We start from the raw sequence: 18,604 nt of genomic DNA, 5'->3' as shown, positions 1-18,604 counted from the left end.
GCGCTCGGCATGTATAAGGATGGCAGCAATCGCTCGTTGTCCGAGGTAATCTCAAGAGCCATCAGCAAGGCATTTCGTTCTTTTACGGTACTCGGATACAAAGACGCAATTGCAACACACTCGTCGAGGCACACCTTGTCATGGCATCTTTATTCTCCAAGGCGTCCGCCGCCGGCATTATGGCCATGCTCCCGTCTGCTTTGGCGGGCTTTAACCCCGGATCCAGAAGCAGTCTTGCGGTGTATTGGGGTAAGTAGATTCATAGGCACGAAGAGGGGGGAAAGGTTCATCTGGAACAGCACATCTGACCAAGAATAGGGCAAAACTCATACAATCAAGACTCCGGGCAGTACGCCCAGCAGCGTCTAAGCTACTATTGCGCCAACACCAACATTGACATCATTCCTCTGGCCTTTATGAATGGCATCACACCGCCCATGACCAACTTTGCCAACGCGAACTACAAATGCACCGCATTCCCCGGCAACAAACATGTCCACAGCTGCCCGCAGATTGCCGACGATATTCGCCAATGTCAGGTCTCGTATGGCAAGACCATCATCATTTCCCTCGGCGGTGCCACATACTCCCAGGGAGGCTGGTCGAGCGCCAGCGATGCCGAGAGTGCCGCGCAACTGGTTTGGGACATGTTTGGTCCCGTCGTCTCTGGCTCGAGTGTCGACCGCCCCTTTGGCTCCGCGGTCGTGGACGGCTTCGACTTTGACTTTGAGTCTGCTACGAACAATCTGCCCGCCTTTGGGGCAAAGTTGCGCAGCCTGATGGATGCTGCCGGCGGGAAGAAGTACTACCTCAGCGCCGCGCCGCAGTGCGTCTTCCCCGACGCAGCCAACGGCGCGGCCCTCAATGCCGTTGCCTTTGACTTTGTCATGGTCCAGTTCTACAACAACTTTTGCGGCGTGTCCAACTTCCAGACCGGGGCCGCAGCTCAGAGCGCCTTCAACTTTGACGTCTGGGATAACTGGGCCAAGAACACCAGCCCCAACAAAAATGTCAAGCTTCTTCTCGGCATCCCCGCCGCCCCTGGCGCTGGAGATGGCTTCGTCAACGGCGCTATGCTCAAGGCCGCGATAAGTTACGCGCAGCAGTTTAGCAGCTTCGGGGGCGTCATGATGTGGGACATGTCCCAGCTGTACGCGAATGACGGCTTCCTGAATGAGGTTGTTGGCGATCTTGGCAGCAGCACTTCTCCTCCAAGCATCACCACCGCCGCAACCCCCACCAGGACCGTCACTCCCACCGGCTCTCCCAGCTCTCCCAGCAGCGACACGCCTCCTTCGGGTATTCTTATCGCCCGTTGGGGTCAGTGCGGCGGCCAGGGATACCAAGGTCCCTCGCAGTGCCAGTCTCCGTACGCCTGCGTCAGCAATTCACCATGGTGGTCCCAGTGCCAGTGAGGCCGAGAGCGGGCCTTTCTCAGCAGCATGAACATTGCTGCTGAAGGAGAAAATGGACTTGAAGACCATGTGTGCATTTACACGCTAGGCATATCTTGTTTTCCATTTTCCTGTATATATATTTTGACGTCCTGTATATATATTGGCATTTTGTTTTGAGCAGCTACATGTGCAAGTTGATGCAAAGGACTAAAATCATACGTTAGAGACATATTTTGGTTTATACATTTTTCTACTTCTTACATCAACTTTTCGTCCCTGTGATATACGTAGCTTTTCCTGACCCCCCAGGCCAGGCAGGTTCTGGCCGACTTAAACCAGACGCCCAACCAGCCGGGCGAACACTACATTACATACTATATGCCACAGCTCGGATTACGCACACAGGGGACGTCTGGTGTCCTTGCAGTTTCCATGGGTATAAAGATGAGCTTCAAAAACGGAAAGACTCCACTACGGCTAGAAATGCACTCCTACGTTCCGTACTATAGGACGTGAGTATCCGACGTCGATCCGACTTTTCCTGGTCCCAGCAGGGCTGAAGATTATCCGAGATGGACGCACCCTTGCCGGCAATTCAATGGAGTTAATGGTGATTGCTATTGCCCTCTCTGAACCCGCCGCCGCCCTTGCGTGCCACGGAATAGATAAGTCGCGACTCGCGCTGGCTTTATATGATGGATATATACTGGGATGGGATGCAAACCTCGCGAAATGTGCTATCAGAGCAGGCTGGCAAGTACTGCAAACACGCAGAAGCTGCAATTAAATTATTGCCTCAAGTTAATTCTGCATGGCGGAAATCCAGCGGATTCAGTACTTGAATCGCGAGGCGCCGTTTTAGGACGTTTGAAGCGGCAAAGCGGCCGGTCCGGCCCGTCCCCACTTGACCGGATTGCGGTGAAAGACACGGCTACCGTGACTGTCGCGTGAATGTAATGCGCTAGGTTTTATTCTTTCTCTGCTCATCAGAAATGATCATCAGAGCACCATGGAGAGCAATCCTGCCAGGTGCCGACTCGCCAGCATCATCACAATACAAGGGCAAGGTTGATGCTGCGCTTGAGCGTGCCCAAGCTGCGGCTGGTTTCACAGCATTTGGTATGGGCCATAAGCGTCAGGAGCACCATCCGGTGACGAGGCAGCCGAAAATGCTTCGGCAGGCGTTTGGGTCGCCGGACCGCGGATATCAGCTTGACCTGACGTTCGTTAACTGCCTCGCTAGCCCACAGCTGCAGCGGCAGGCTCGTCCAACACTGCTAAGCATGTGGCGGCAGAAGATGATGGAATCTTTGAAACTACGGAATCGTGGTGGTGTTCGATTGAACAGAATTCGGCGTGGATATTGCACCAACGGTCGAGGATGACGCCGCAAATAATGACGCTTCAAGACCCCTGTTTTCTTGCGAGAATCTAGTCACAGGAGTTGTAAGCCGACACGTTACACACACTGCATTGTAGTGCCATGACTCGGTGGACAATTCCTTCCAAGAGTGAGCCCGGAGGTGCAGAATCGATCATTCCGACAGTTGGGGTAAAGACTGCAAATCAACGCACGTCACTATATTAGCATTTTGGGGCTGCATCCCGGCTTTATATCGCAAGCATTAATGCCACCCATGGCTTCCTGGTTGTGGTAGCCTGGTACATGCACAGAAACTTTCCCAGTACCCTTTCTATAATAGAATTCATATTCTACGCACATTCTTTACACGGCAGGCAAATACCTCACATTCCCCTTGGTAGTGCGGATGTATAGCGTGGTTGTTTCAATATATTTAGGTTTCGTTCCTGCGTTATACATACGATCCGTTTTCGCCCACTTGCCTGATTGCGCGATGCTCTGGCGTTGCCCAGTTCTGCGCGAGGCTTTTATGCGAATGCTCCAGCACGCGCGTTTTCCCTAGCAAGCGACTGATACTCAACGACTCCTGCCTGTGCCAAAGTGGCTGCCTGTTTATTATCCGGAGGATAAGATTATCCACTGTTTCAGAATAGTCTCGGAAATTCTCGCCTTCTCGACGCTGTGCACCGTGCTTCCCTCTTATAGTATGCTTGAATGCCTTTGACCGTCTCTGCCTTCTTTTTTCTACGTGCTGCGCTCCTCCAATTGTGTCTCCGCTAGCTTCTCATCACCACTGATAAAGGGAGTATAGTCACATTGTCGTTGGTTCAATTTTCTCTGTTCTCATCTGCTGTTTTGCCGTTTTGCTGTCCAACTCGGCCTGCCATGCTGTTGAAGCACTTTCTCTTCTTTACGATTCTATCGTGCGACTTGGTCGCTGCATTTCCAAGCCCATTGGAAGACTCACACGGCATACTGATAGCTCGCAACGATAACGACTGCGGCAGTGAGGCCAAGTGGGAAAGCGGCAGAAGGGCTTGTGTCTGTACCAAGTCGCGCGACTTGATTTACGACCCGGGGTCCAAGAAATGTTCATGTCCTGCTGATGCCACATGGAACGAGATGAACAGCAGGTGCGAACAAAAAGGCTGCGGCAAGGATGCTGTATTCGACCAGAAACAAAATGAGTGCGTCTGCAGAGAAAAGGGCAAGCGTTTTGACAAAAAGACCAAGACTTGCGGTTGTCCACTTGGGCATGTCTTGGACGGGGAAGCCTGTCTTCCCGACTGTGGTAGAGACGCCGATTGGAATCGAAAGATTCAACGCTGCCATTGCAAGCTGCCCGGCATGAAGTTCAACGACGGCACCAAGACTTGCAGCCCCGGCGCCGAAACCAAGTGGAAGAGCAAATCGTGCATTCTGAAATGCGGCAAGGAAGCTAAATACGACGGCAAGGAGAAGAAATGCAAGTGCAAAACCCCCGGCATGGTGTTCAACGACAAGACCCGGACTTGCGGCTGCCCCGACGGCAAGCACTGGAACGGACGGCAATGCACCCAAGCCTGCGGCAAGGATTCTAGCCAGGACGGACACTCCGACGGTTGCCGGTGCCAGAACGGCATGGTCTTTGACGTCAAGGACAGCACTTGCAAATGCCCTGCCGGCACGGCCTGGAACGGCTCCAAGTGCCGCACCGACTGCGGAAACGATGCCGACTGCAGCAAAAAGAACGCCAATCACAATTGCAAAAAGACCGGGCGGGTATTTTCCAAAGAAACCGAGACTTGCGTGTGTCCTGGCGGCCAGACCTGGACGGGCCATCGATGTGAAGCCGCACGCAACTGCGGGTCAGATGCTTGGTACAGCGAAAAGAAGAAGCTCTGTGTGTGCACACTGCACGGCCAGGTTTTTGACGCGGTTGACAAGGCGTGCAAGTGCCCCAGGGATACAGTGTGGAATGGTCGCCATTGTTGGAAGGACTGCGGATCGGAGGCCCATTATGATAAGAGCAGGAATAGCTGCGTGTGCCGGGATCCGGGGATGAGCTTTGACAGGCGCAGGAAGTCTTGTGATTAGAGTGAATGATCGGCTTGCATCACTGCAAGTGGCGGTGGAAAAAGGAGACAAGCTCCGACACGGGCCGCACAAACTTTGTTCAAGAAGCTCGACTTGCTGGTCCTGATGCGGTCTCGTTGGTGTTATCTGGCAAGCATGTTGACCGTTGGCCTTGATTCTACTGTAAATTTCGTCTACAATACACCATTTGATAATCGACCGACTTGGCTCCGCTGCTCAGTGCCGATTTTGAGGCGCCATGGCCACACCCGTCATACCTAGAACCACAAGTTATAGGCTGCTTGGGGCCGAATCTCGCTGGTGATACGGAGCACACGATCTGTCAAACCGGACCAAGGTATCACTCGAATTAGGCCAGATCTGCCTTCTGAAAGCTACAGTTTTTAGATCCCACGTAGTTTGAGCGGGGGACCCTAATGCTTCTGAACACACGGGTTATATTTCGGACGGGGCCCGGCAACGGGGTTCTTGCCATGAGACAGGCGAGTGAATCGACACAGTGGATTGCTGCTTCCCTTCTTATCTACATGGCTTTCTTTGTGTTCAAAAACAGTAAGGGCGGAAACGGAAGCCGGTTCAGGGGCATGTCGCGTCGTTCAAAACGCAAAGGCCACGAGGCGGCCAGCACGAGGCACGAGCGCCGGGGTAGACTCTGACGTCTCGGGACCAGGCAAGCGTATGTCGTCATTTACGCCATGTGCGATTTTCCCTTATATGCACATTCTCGCATAGTCTTGAACGTGGAGATGACTTTTTGCGAAATGAAGCGGATACTATTCCGAGGCCTCTGGTCGGGCATGGCATACGGTTCCGCAAAGGAGTTCACAAATCGCGCCAGGAAAGTCATGTCAAGGATTCGGGCGTTGAGGAAAGAATTCATTTATTTTCTTTTCGCAGAAGATTCTGGATGGGTATAAGAAGACGCACATGGCCGTTTAGAATGCACTGCACACATCTCGTACAACTTTGTTACCAGCTAAAAGAGAGAGAATCAAGCCAAATCAATCTTGTGTGTTTCAGCAACCATGGAGAACGGTGAAATCAAAAGTAGGCTGGAGATGCGGCGGCCCGATGCCGAAGAGATCATGAGAGCCGGCCGATGTCTCGGCGCCGCCATTGCTGTTATCCACGACGGACGATTGCTTCATATCGAGTGTATTGGAGTTCGAAATGTGGCGCAACAGGTATGTCGGGTGCGAAAGGGACTCTTCTTCGCCAGGTCAAAGGTATACTAATCTCTGTTTCTTGCTAGCTACCAGTCAATCCGTTTACCGTGTTCCCCTGCGCGGCCTTGACCAAGACGGTCATTGCGGCAGCCGTTGCGCAGTGCGTCGACGAAGGCAACCTCTCTTGGGACGATCGTCTTGAGGCGCTTCTTCCGGGAATATTCCCCAGAGCGCCCCTGTTCAGGCAAATGACCCCCGTGGATTGTCTCGCCCAGCGGCCGAGGATAAATCACCCGCAGAACTGGGTTGCGACGGGATCGAGCGACGAGACCAACAGTCTGCAGCAGTTTGAAACCTTCAGAAACAGCCCTATCTACAGAGGTGTTGGCTATGATATCTCAGGCATGCTTCTCCGCCAGCTGAGAGGAATTCCCTGCCCAGCAGTCCTGGATTCTCGCATATTTCAACCATTGTCCATGCTGAGGACTACCACACAGCCTGGCCGCAACGAGGAGGGACGTGAAACCAACATTTCACAAACGTACGGCGCTCTTATGGCAAGGGGTCAATACGTGAAAGTTGAGCCGTCGGTGATATCGGGCGATTTTGCCGGAGGCCCTGATGCATCGATGTACAGCTGCATGAGCGACATGGTCCGCCTGTACAGCAGGTTCCTCGAAGACTATGCGTATCAGTTGCAAAACAATACGACAGAGACGCCAGGATCACCACTGAAGCAGGTTCCATTTATGCTGCTTCCGAGAGCAGCTATGAGCGAGGCCTATGCTCACAGGGAATCCTCCGGGCTCGGCTGGATAAGGGTGCAAACTCCTGCCCCTATGGGTGTCGGCGGGCTCAACCCGAGAATCATGCATCCAAGGCCAATGCCTGACGTGGCCACTGGGCATCCAACGCAGTACATACTATACAACCAGGGGAGCCGGTCGGGCAACCTGGCCGCAGTTAGCCTTGTCCCATCGACAAAGGGGGCCATCATTGTTTTGACAAACACGTTAGGTCTCAACGACGTCGCCGACTGGCTTGGGCAAATGTATCTCGAGGCGTATCTTGGGGTTGCCAAGAAGAATGACTATGTGCGTCTTGCAAGGGAAACTGCCGAAAAAGCGACTCAATGGAATCCCCAGACTATGGTCAATTTACTGAATAACAGAAGGGCGGGAAGAGCGCACCGGGACCTGATTGATTACACTGGGCAATACCAAAATGATGCTCTAACTATGAAGATATACATCTTCATTGATTCCAGGGACAATACGACCCTACGGGCGGAATTTCGAATTCATGAAGCTACAGAGGAAATTTATTTGTTGACGCATTTCCGCGACGATGTCTTTACCTTTGTATATTGCCGGAATCACCTTATTCGTCGCGGGCGGTTTACCTATGAGGATGCTGAATTCTTCAAGCTCGCGTTTGGATGCAATGATACTTGCTCAAGGATCTGCGTCATCAAATGGCGGCATAATGGAAGTCTCTCCGAACCCGAGGTGTTTAAACGGCAATCGATTCGCAGGGGCTGATACAAAGTCATAAATATATGAACGACACTTCGAGCCCGAGGTGTTTACTAGGATTTTGGCTCACAGAAACTGCTGAACGGCCATAAAGATGTGAATGATTTGTTGCAAGTAGTTAGTCTCAAGATTGGAATCTCACAAGCTTAATTCGGTGCATTTCCTATGTTAGTCACGTCTTACCTGCAGTCGTACCTAACCAGATTAAACGTATTCCTGTAATCTTCTTTAGTGTTCCATGATGCCTTCACCGCGATAAAAAGAGGTCTATTGCGAAGTAGAATAAGTATCCTTGATTTTGCGCGACAAATGCCTAGATTTGGAGCCCATGCACGTCGGCTTCATATCTTGAATCCCATGTAAGTTCCTGGTTTCCACACCGCGCTTCTTTTTCTTCCTTTTTCCCAGTATGCACACTAGAATTTCTCTCTGAAAGTTGGACGCGTTAAAAAGATATTTCGTAGCGTTCGTATGTGCCTGCCCACTGGAAAGATGCTGCCCAGAAACTACCCACGACAATCAGCAAAGGTCACAAGCTCCGGGTAAAACGAATGGGTGGTGAGCATGATTGGGATACTTCATCATTCTTTCGTGTGTTGACTTGCAGCCACCGAGATGAAGAAGCGTCTTCCTGTCTCGAATTGTTAAACTGCTTGATAGAAGGTAGTTTTAGTCCATGAGCCCCTGGCACCGTCTCTGGAAGATCTTTTTAATTATACCCGTCGGAGAATCTCCTTGAAGACAGTGCTTCTGGTAGCCGACCAAGCAATTCGCCGGATCGGACATATTCATAGCAAGGGCCATCTGCACTGATATTAAACCTGACAACTGCCTCATGGGAGTAGGGAGTAACGGCAAAATAATTTGTTTTATCGGCTTTGGCCTAGCCAGGCACTTCAGTACAGCCAAAGGCCACGGAATCCCGAATTACGGGCCTTTGGGAGGCACCGTCGGGTACGCTAGTCTCAACAATCACAGGAAACTCGGTGTGCCATACCCAGCAAGCAATCACGACGCTTGCGAATTAACATGAAGCAGCACAATATCGGGGTGATAATCTTGAAACCTTGGGTTATGTCCTTGTGTACTTGGCCCGTGGCTCACTACCATGACAGGGCTTAGAGTCATTGACTGAAAAAGAGCGGATGGAGCAAATTCAGCGGAAAAAGAACAACGTGGAAGATCTTTGCAGGGGACTTCCAGAGGAATTTGCAACATATTTAACATACGCTCAGTCACTTCAGCATGTCGAATCGCCGGATGATATGTACCTTCCCAGACTGTTTAGTAACTTATTCGCGGCGCGAGCTTTCCAGTCCAACAACATATTCGACTGGACGGAGAAGCGTTTTTACGAGCTGCAAACTGACGCTCAAGCTAATAATCCGATATGAATTATCCAAGAGGCTGCGCGACTCGGGTAACTAGCCTTTGAGGCCCTTGCAGCCCAAAATAGAGACCTGTATGAAAGGACGTCCATATACTGACGACCCGACAAGCTCAGTATCGTCGTAACCTTGTCCCGTGTCTACAGTCGGCGCCGGCATCGAGACAATTTGATCGTAGAAGAGGGTTGCAGTGCGGCCGTATGAACGGGCGATGTAGCTCACTGGCAAAAACTACTCCTTGAAAAGAGAATAGGCTGTTTTCACTCCGTATCCGTCAATAATCAAGTTGGCATGCCGAACGCGACAGAACTCCCTGCGTGGTACATTAATCGTTGGGAGATTGAGAATAATAGAGCCAAAAATTAGATATTGAAGTCCTTGATTCAATTCCCACTTTTCACCCATGCGGGTACTGTAAGCATTATATTAATTTAGGAGAAACCACATTGCAGTCGCCAAGTCGTAGATTGTAGCCGCTGGATGAGAGATTGACGACCGTTGATGATGAATCCGACGATATATGCGGGGTCTAATCTGAGGTTATTTCTGCACAAGCGTCAATGAATGGTTGGTTGGCTTGGAGCTCCCCTACCTAGCCTGCAGGGATTTAGCGCCGGGAAGCCGCAAGTGTTGGTGGAGCCGGACGTTTACCTCAATACCAAGGCTTACCGTCCCCAGAGCCACCAGACACTCTTATTCCCACAAAATTCGCAATGAAGCCCAAGTTGCTGTTTCCCTTGTTCCTCGTAAGCTCGAGTTATGCTCACGACGAGCGGGAATGGTCCAAGGAGGAGCTGGCTGAGCTACATGCTAAGTGGGGATCCGAGGTAACTATGCGATCGTCGCAGCCACACACAACTTGTTCATTGACTTTCCACAGTGGTCCTTCAATGGAATCGGCTCCTTTGCCCATCTGAACCACGTCAAATGCCTCACCAACCCCAGTGAAAAATACGACATTGCCATTGTCGGCGTCCCCTTCGACACAGCAGTTTCGTTCAGGCCAGGTAGGAAACCCGTCTCTCCAAGATGAACGACGGCACCTAAATGATTCCAGGGGCTCGATTTGGACCCAGGGCTATTAGAGCGGCATCAGCGCGTCAAACTTCCTTCCGAGGCTTTAATGCTCGCGCAAACATCAATCCCTACCAGAACTGGGCCAAGATTATCGATTGCGGTGACATGCCCCTCACACCGTTTCATAACGACGTTGCGAGGGAGCAAATGACACAGGCTTTCAGGGCTCTGGGCCAAGGGAAGCCCGATAGTTTGCTGAGCAGAGGCAAACCGAAGCTGGTTGCGCTCGGCGGCGACCATAGTTTGGCTCTACCTGCTTTGAGGTCGCTAAAGGAGATTTACGGGGTGCCAGCTCGCGTTCTCCACTTTGATGGTAAGTAGAGCTGGATGGGCAGGGCAGAGGATAGCGTTGCGCAAGCTGACAAAGTAGCTCACTTGGATACGTGGGAGCCCGCTGCGTTCCCATCTCACTGGGGCTCTACGCATTTTAACCACGGATCCATGTTCTGGATGGCCCACAAGGAAGGACTCCTATCTAATGCATCGACTGGTAAATCTGTTCACGCTGGACTGCGCACTCGTCTTAGCGGGGATGACTGGACAGATCACGCGTCTGATACTTCACAAAACTGGGTTCGCTTTACAGCTGATGACATTGATGTAATTGGAACCAAGGGTATCATTGACGGAATTATGTTGGTTTTGGGAACCGAGGATCCCGTATATTTATCTGTTGATATTGATGTTCTGGATCCCGCCTTTGCGCCGGGCACTGGAACGCCGGAGCCGGGTGGCTGGACAATGAGGGAGTTGATAAGAATCTTGAGGGGAATCGAGGGATTGAATCTCGTGGGAGCTGATGTTGTGGAGGTAAGTCCTGCGTACCAGGGACGCGGGGAGGAGACGGCCTTGGCAGCTGCGCAGATTGTGTATGAGATTCTGAGCTCCATGGTCAAGAGAGGTTTGGCGGACGCGCAAGATGGAACTGGCCATGAAACGAGGGACGAGTTATGAAGCGCCGAGATGAAAGATGCCTGCTCTACTAGCTAGTTGATGGGTGAACACCCTGGAATATCGATCAGGGCAGAATGAACCCAGGTCAACAGTAATATTGCGGCTTTCCAGTCGGGGTGCGCAGCGTGATAAACAGGACAACTGTAGAGAAAGGCTTGCTGTGCCCAATATGGTTGTAGATTCTTCTGCAGGCGAGGGTATGACGGCATCTCAATCCCGTCCATGGCGAGCAAGATATTCTTGAGCCAGCGGCGAGCATTTCGAGCAGAACCAATCCTTCCAACTTTCCAAGCTACGCAAGGATATACAATTCAGGGTGGTCCTTTTTGAAAGATTCGTAGAAGTCCCCGTGGAATGCGCAATGCTGAGCGACTGGGAGCCGAATCTGCCGCCCTGCCTGTCAGCCCTCATGTCTTTTTTCTGGCCTTTTATTGAAGATGCCGAATGCTTTGACGGTGACCCAGGCAACGGCGACGACGGTCACCGCAATGCGAATTTCTCTGGCGAGCGAAACCATGTTGGAGGAAATCAGGAAGCTGTGTGCGTGATTGATGGTCCCGGAATGCTGCGCTTGGACGACGAATTGCTCCATCGTGGCTGAGAAAGAGGTACGGAGAGAAAGGGAGAAAAGCCTTAAGCAAGGTTCAGTTTGTGGAGTGTTGGGGTGGATTGGAAGTTGTTTGGAAATGACAGGCAATTCCGATGCTTCTGGGGTTAGTTTATGCACGATGCACACGCACCAATCAGAGCCCCGCAACCCCTTCTCCCCCTCCCCCCTCCCTCTCAAGGCTGACCGCGATGCAACAGGAATTTGTAAACGGAATAGGTATATTACTCGATGCTACCCAGGAAACCTGCCTCTCACCTTTCTCCAGACACCGTCTTTCTTTCCATGGACGTACTATTTCCCAAATCTCCCCATCGATTCTGACGTGGCAGACACCCTAATCCAAAACCGAAGACAATGGCTACAGATGTGTTGGAGAAACATGAAAAGCATGATACCGATCGGGATTATGGCCTCACGGGCCATGTATCTCATTCCGACGTCCTGGTGAACAAGGATCTCATGAGCGATGCTTTTGATGGCGAGAACCGTGAGCATGAGATGGGAGTGTGGGCGGCTGCCAAGAAGCACCCTTGGGCTTGCTTCTGGGCCTTCACCATGTGTTTTACCATTGTTAGGTCTCCTCGTTACATCCCCCGCGTAAGCCACTCATCGAATGCAAAGCTGACAGCCGCTAGGTAATGGAGTCTTTCGACATGTTCTTGAATGGAAACTTTGTCGCGCTGCCCGTGTTTCGGAGAACATACGGGGTCTATGTCGAGGGATCTGGATACATCATCGAGACCAAATGGCAAAGTGCTCTCTTCCAAGCCGGCCAGTGTGGCGCCTTTGTTGGTGTCTTCTTGGCTGGCCCCGTTACCAACCGCCTTGGCTATCGTTGGACCACCATCTTGGCCCTTGCCCTGATGAATGCCACCATCTTCATCTCCTTTTTCGCATGTAATCCCCTTGGCTACGTTGCTGTCCCAGCTCCTCACTTTGTCTACTTCTGACAAACTGACCCATCCAGGCTAATTCGCTTACGCTTCTTACCGTCGGACAAGCACTGGAAGGTCTTCCGTGGGGTTTCTTCATTGCGAACGCCCCGGCGTATGCTTCCGAAATTGTCCCCCTTGCCCTGCGAGGCGCTTGCACGGCCACCTTGCAGATGAGTTGGTCCATCGGCATGATCATCGTCGCCGCCGCCACGTACGGCTACAACAAGCGCGACGACGAGTGGGCGTGGCGAGTGCCCATCGGCTTGCAGTGGATCTTTCCCGTCGGTTTCCCTCTTCAGCTCGTATAAACGCGCGCAAGTAACAGCTGACCGCGCCCTAGACCCCCCTCCTGGTTCTCATATTCCAAGCCCCCGAATCGCCCTGGTGGCTCGTCCGTCGCGGGCGCAAGGAAGAAGCCCTTCGCTCCATTGAGCGCCTCGGGAACAAGCAGCACGCCCAACAATCCCTTGCTATGATGGAGCGCACCGTCGAGATTGAGGCTCAAATGGGCGGAGCCCCCACCCTCCTGGACCTGTTCAAGGGCACAGATCTGCGACGAACAACCATCACCTGCCTGATGTACGCATCGCAGAACTTTGCGGGAAACTTGATTGCAAACCAAGCCACCTTTTTCTTCGAGCGTGAGTAGTCTGCCTCCGTTACACCCACGGCCTCTTGGATCAAGACAGAATTGACGCTTTTGCAGAGGCTGGAATCTCGTCCGACTTGGCTTTCCAGCTCAACTTGATCAACTCGTGCCTGCAGTTCGTCGCAAATGCCCTCTCGTGGTTTCTCACGGCCTGGTTCGGCCGCCGAACCATCTACCTGTGGGGCACGGCCGCCAACGTCACTTTCCTCATGCTCCTCGGCATCTGTGCCTCTATACCACAAAACTCGTCGACCAATTACGCCCAGGCCGTTCTCGGCATAATAATCTCCTTCGTTTTTGCTGGCTCCCTCGGGCCCATCTCCTACTCCATCATCTCGGAGACATCTTCCGTCCGTCTGCGGGCTCTCAGCACGGGTGTTGGCCGCGCTGCCTATTATGTTGCGGAAATCCCAATGATCTTCCTTGCTTCTCAGCTGCTCAATCCAACGGGGTGGAATCTTGCAGGCAAATGCGGTTATGTCTGGGGTGGAACCGCCATCGTATGCTGGCTCACTGCCTATTTCTTTCTTCCCGAGCTGAAACATCGTACTTATCGTGAGATTGATATCTTGTTCAACCGCAAGGTTCCTGCTAGAAAGTTCAATTCGACCGTCATCGATGTCAGGGATAATGAGTAACCGGGATGATGCGTGGAAGGGGGCTTGTGTAAGACCACCGTCTGCTGTATAGTCGCAGGATTGGGGCAAGTGACCTACCAGGTTGGCCGAGGAGCTTACATCAAGAAACACTTGCTCCTATATGACATTAGCTGTGTCAAGTGCAGCAGAAGATTACTAAATAAAGATGGACCTTCGCTCTGCTGCGGCCTAAACACTTAAGGACTTGAGCGACTCGGACTCCAGCTGCAAAATAGTCAGCAAAGTCCTCGCCGGACCGCACACTTGCATCTCAACTTACCTTTAGCTTTACACGAGTAATGTCCTGTCCGTTCCAGATTTTGGACGGCACAAAGGGCCTAATTATGTTGTATATTTTTTTTTCCATATTATCGCCTCTTGAGACGTTAACTTAGTCGGCGATAGGAGTCAAAAGTCAAAAAATGAAGAAGTGAATACATATGTGCAGCTGATATTTCCATACATTTGACTCATATTGCTTTATCTCCGCCCATAGATGTTCGGACAATTAAAGTACCAAACGCTAGAAATAATGCAGTCAATAGACATGACGCTGAACTTTACTGCCTGTTGCAGCGAGAGTTGTTTTAGAGCTTGGTCAAGAACTACCTGACTACGCCAGACATGCGTTGCTGTTGCTCCTGAGACTCAGCCCAGATCAGGTACTATCAATACATATCGCTGCAACTAGGTAGGCAGCTGTGACGGCAATGCTGCCTATGGTACTCTCAAATCCTTCTACAGAGACATTACTTCCGCTCGAGACTACAATCCCATGAGCAAGGAGGGCGCCATTATTCTTGGCATTGATGGCGATGACGGACACGGTGCCTGGTGTGAGACGTCATGACCACGGGTTATCTGTTCAATGCTACTGAGGATGCAGTAAAGCTCTCGGACAGCAAGCTAGTTAAGCCGCTCGAACTGGACTTGCAAATAGTAGGCAGCGGATACTACTCGTTCGAGTCTGCTCCTGGCAGGGTTTTTTCCGTCACTTGACCTTCAGATCGAACTTGGTGCCAATGACGACATCATTATTTTTCACGAGAATGCTTCTTTCTTCTTACTTCCCGCCCTAAATGACCGGGGCAATATCAGTCGATCCTGGAGTTATATCGCCACAACAAATTTTACGCCGCAAGCAGTAGGGCGCCATTTTTCGCGCAATTCTTGAGTTGAAACCATTACTACCCGACACGATAACTTATTAGAGACAGGTTCACCGATTGCAAAAACCTAGAGGAAAATGAGAGCGTTTGTGAGTTTGTAAGGATATGCGCTGAGTTTGGATCACATGACAAGATTTTGCGATATCAATCAGAAAGCACCCGTAGCATGTATTCCGTGTATATAAATCTTATAATGAGGACAAATAGTGTACGCATGGATCCATTTACTACTCCCAGTCGAAATTTGGCTGTTTCCGGAGCAGTTGCGATGCCCGAAGGCGGAGTTCATGACCTATAGCCACTGTGATTCAAGGAGCCAGGGGTAGAAGTGAAATTTTAGCAACGGCTACCTTGTAGAGACCTCAAATCAACAGCTCCAATAGAGACGGCATCATCAGACCTGGTAGCCTCAACATCTGCAACACTATTAACAAAGCGCCTTTCAAGAAGAAGCCTGCTCTCAGTAAGCACAGTCTTGAGGTTGAGTTCGCTCTAATGAGCTTCAGGACCGTGACGCAGTGCGTATGTACGCTCGGACATGATGATGCATATCATTATTATTGAGGGCACCACTTGAGGATCTGTTTGATGCTCTGTTTGAGCATCCTTTGTGCCCTTTATAGGGGATGTTTGACTAGCCGAGCTATTGTTTGCTAGTTGACTCAGGGGCATATTGCAGCCTCATATATTAGGCATCCTGCCTAATATCTTATAGATAGATATAGCTTCCTTTCTTCTTTCTTAGCTAGCTAGATAGTCATTATCATCGTCCTTTTGCATCATTATTGTGCCGTTATATTACACAATTATTTACATTTTTACTCGTCGCGCGTGATTTCGTTGAGCGGATCACTCAATCTGCTTCTCATCGGCTTTGGGGCATTGGATCAATTCATTATCTATGTGCTTCATTAAATCGGTTCTACTTTGAATGCGACCTGCTCAATAAGGCACTTGCATTCATGACTCGATAGATATCGTCCAACCACCATCCGGCAAGGAAATATTGCAAACGCTTATTAGGAAGGAGACATGATTTTGCCCTCTTTTAGCACAGTGAGGTGCTCCGGGATACCGGAATTATCTGGCACCTTGTGTCCATTCATGCTTGACTAGCGAGAAGGACGAGTTGCATTCTTGGCAGCTGAACATATTTATTTATGGTGGGGTCTTTCCTATGTTACACAACAATCCAGACATGACACACCAAAAAAAAAGACGGAGGTAGGAGGGTTGCCTTCTACAGATAGAGAATTTTTATGCGCGATATTGAATATTGAGGCAGTAATCGGAAAATTAGTGCGTGCAGCAACCTTGAGTAAAAAGAGCAGGAGATACCTTGGCTGCCTGCTGGCAGACGAGGTTGCTAGTCACGCGAAATTCATACTGTTGCCGGAGTGGGCAGGACGCAGAGTTTGAGAATCCGTCTACTTGCTCGCTCCAAATGCGCCAAGCTTTTGGTACCTCAATAACTCCACAGTCCCTGCCCGATTTGGCAAGTAAAGTTCTGGGGAAGGCGCCACCCGATAAGAGGGCACGTCAAGCCTTGCTTGCGGATGCCAATTGCCGGGCTCAATAGTAAACAACTGTGTAGAGTCACTGGTCTTCGCGGCAGGATGGATCAGTCTCTCACGGCCTTACGCAGCTGTCGAGTACGCAGTTATGGCAGCTGGGCCACACACAACCTTGCTGGTACAGGTGCACCATAGCTGGCTATGTTCCCCACGAAAAAGCATGTGAACTGTAGCCACCAGCTGCAGTGCTCACGAGGCCACTTCGTTTGACGCATGATCATTTAGAAAAGGAATTATATTCTAGTAGCATTATCTGCACCGTCCACGATCATCTTTCACTAGCTATCAACGATGCTTCGAATCAACACTCTATTGGCTTTCACCGCAGCCGTCCAACCTCTCCTCGCCGCTCCTGCCACTAATGCTGCCCTTTCAAAAGAAGGCCTCCGTCTCGTCAAGACGTCCGAGTCGGACCCAGGACAGTGGGTCACCGAGCAAGAAAAGTTTGACCGCTTCACTTCACAGAACATTGGTTTTGTCGACATCACCGACACCAGGGATCAAGAGGTTCTTTCCATCCTCAGTGGCGAGTCGTCGCCCCAGCTCATCACCCGGGCCGTCATCTACCCCAAGGGGGCCTTGCACAAAGATGAAGGCGATCAGTTGCTTGCAAAGACCAGCGTAGAGGGACCCAAGTCTTGGCTAAAGACATATTCCGAGTAAGTCATTGACTATCGCTATTTCGTATCAGCTGCTAACTATGAATACTATTTTCAAAATTTTAGCTTCCACACACGAAACTACATGACTTCGACAGGTGTCCAAGCAGCCAACTGGCTTTTTAGCCAAGTAAAATCGATTGCCTCTAACAACTCCGCCATCACCGTCAAGCAATTCAGGCACTCGTCCTTTAATCAGCGTTCCATCATTGCACAATTGCCTGGCAATAGCTCCGACTTGGGTGCGTCCCCCGTTTCTCCAATCCGTCTTCCCATCTTTCCTCCAGCGCGTACAAGTACTCATCTTAAATACTGCAGTCGTCGTTGGGGCACATCTCGATAGTGTAACTAAAACTCTCAACGGCCGCTCCCCCGGCGCAGAAGACGACGGCTCCGGCACCGTGGTCATATTGGAGGCCCTCCGCGTTCTCGCACAGTCGGGGTTAAGGCCGAATAACACGATCGAATTCCACTGGTATGCAGCCGAAGAAGCTGGCTTGTTGGGCTCTGCGGACGTTTGGGCAAACTACAAAACTTCTAGGAAGAGCGTAATTTCATACCTCAATCAGGACATGGCGGGATATTCTTCAAGTGGTACTCCTGCTGTGTATCAGGACTACGTTAGCCCTGCCTTGACGCGTTACGTCACTACTCTCATCAAGGAGTATCTTGGGATTACGCCCAACACGTCTTCTTGTGGATATGCATGCTCTGATCATGCCAGTGCTAGAGCGAACGGTTTCCGTAAGTGTTACGTGTCGTTGATCTGTGCACCAAGCTCACACTGATATTAGCTGCTGCGTTTGTTGCCGACGATGTTTTTAGCAACGCCAGTCCCTACATTCACAGTGCAGAGGATGTAAGTCTTTTTATGTTTCGTTGAGCCGGGTTTGGAAAATCTCTCCCAAAGCTTTGCTAACTTATTGCAGACCTATGACAAGATTATGTGGCCTACTATTCTAACCCATGCCAAAATCGTAGTCAGCTATCTTGTCGAGGCTTCTTATATCTGAGGGTGGTTTCCTAAGCTTATGTCTCATGCACTACTTCCGCAAGTGTAGGCCGACTCTTATGCGCTAATATTAGTGCGTTTTTGCTTACCTCCTCTATTATTAGCTTATTCTACCCCAGAACTATTCCCTTTTCCCACCATTTCATGTATGAAAATGCTTAATATTGAGCATTACTTATTGCGGCACCGCTCGCCGGTTTTCCTGCACCTCGCATCGTGGGCTCCCAGTAATATACATATATAAACAGTGACCTCGTTCTCGCACTCACCTTCCACACATAAAACGGTCCCTAAACTGAATGTGTTGTATCGGTTCAAATACTCATGACATGCCATCTTCTTGAAAATGCCCGCCTGGTGTATATGGTTTGAGTCTGAGTTCTCGCTATTCTTGGGCAGTTG

At 50.8% G+C, this 18,604-nt stretch overlaps 7 protein-coding genes across 7 annotated transcripts; all 7 read left to right on the top strand.

Annotated features, from left to right (window-relative positions):
- Nucleotides 1-140: 140 nt before the first annotated feature.
- Nucleotides 141-1,415, top strand: UV8b_01779 (uncharacterized protein; the record flags this gene model as incomplete). The annotated part of the gene is made up of 2 exons (XM_043139277.1): nt 141-249; nt 319-1,415. The coding sequence occupies 2 exons, from the start codon at nt 141-143 to the stop codon at nt 1,413-1,415; spliced, it is 1,206 nt and encodes a 401-aa protein (XP_042995211.1).
- A 974-nt stretch (nt 1,416-2,389) lies between these two features.
- On the top strand, nt 2,390-2,782 carry UV8b_01778 (uncharacterized protein; the record flags this gene model as incomplete). Its single annotated transcript, XM_043139276.1, has 1 exon — nt 2,390-2,782. One exon carries the CDS (start codon nt 2,390-2,392, stop codon nt 2,780-2,782), a length of 393 nt encoding a protein of 130 aa, XP_042995210.1.
- An 863-nt stretch (nt 2,783-3,645) lies between these two features.
- UV8b_01777 (uncharacterized protein) lies at nt 3,646-4,836 on the top strand (the record flags this gene model as incomplete). Its single annotated transcript, XM_043139275.1, has 1 exon — nt 3,646-4,836. The coding sequence occupies one exon, from the start codon at nt 3,646-3,648 to the stop codon at nt 4,834-4,836; it is 1,191 nt and encodes a 396-aa protein (XP_042995209.1).
- A 1,025-nt stretch (nt 4,837-5,861) lies between these two features.
- On the top strand, nt 5,862-7,543 carry UV8b_01776 (uncharacterized protein; the record flags this gene model as incomplete). The annotated part of the gene is made up of 2 exons (XM_043139274.1): nt 5,862-6,020; nt 6,089-7,543. The coding sequence occupies 2 exons, from the start codon at nt 5,862-5,864 to the stop codon at nt 7,541-7,543; spliced, it is 1,614 nt and encodes a 537-aa protein (XP_042995208.1).
- Nucleotides 7,544-9,638: 2,095 nt separating this feature from the next.
- UV8b_01775 (uncharacterized protein) lies at nt 9,639-10,956 on the top strand (the record flags this gene model as incomplete). Its single annotated transcript, XM_043139273.1, has 4 exons — nt 9,639-9,752; nt 9,806-9,932; nt 9,983-10,315; nt 10,373-10,956. The coding sequence occupies 4 exons, from the start codon at nt 9,639-9,641 to the stop codon at nt 10,954-10,956; spliced, it is 1,158 nt and encodes a 385-aa protein (XP_042995207.1).
- Nucleotides 10,957-11,920: 964 nt separating this feature from the next.
- UV8b_01774 (uncharacterized protein) lies at nt 11,921-13,788 on the top strand (the record flags this gene model as incomplete). The annotated part of the gene is made up of 5 exons (XM_043139272.1): nt 11,921-12,136; nt 12,202-12,459; nt 12,534-12,782; nt 12,842-13,142; nt 13,208-13,788. The coding sequence occupies 5 exons, from the start codon at nt 11,921-11,923 to the stop codon at nt 13,786-13,788; spliced, it is 1,605 nt and encodes a 534-aa protein (XP_042995206.1).
- A 3,034-nt stretch (nt 13,789-16,822) lies between these two features.
- Nucleotides 16,823-18,203, top strand: UV8b_01773 (uncharacterized protein; the record flags this gene model as incomplete). Its single annotated transcript, XM_043139271.1, has 5 exons — nt 16,823-17,190; nt 17,257-17,432; nt 17,509-17,934; nt 17,985-18,049; nt 18,120-18,203. The coding sequence occupies 5 exons, from the start codon at nt 16,823-16,825 to the stop codon at nt 18,201-18,203; spliced, it is 1,119 nt and encodes a 372-aa protein (XP_042995205.1).
- Nucleotides 18,204-18,604: the final 401 nt, after the last annotated feature.

Source organism: Ustilaginoidea virens, chromosome 2 (genome assembly GCF_000687475.1).
Source record: "Ustilaginoidea virens chromosome 2, complete sequence".
In the NCBI taxonomy this organism is placed as follows: Eukaryota; Fungi; Ascomycota; class Sordariomycetes; order Hypocreales; family Clavicipitaceae; genus Ustilaginoidea; species Ustilaginoidea virens.
Note: the sequence above shows the minus strand (reverse complement) of the source record. Positions and strands in the feature narration are given on the sequence as shown.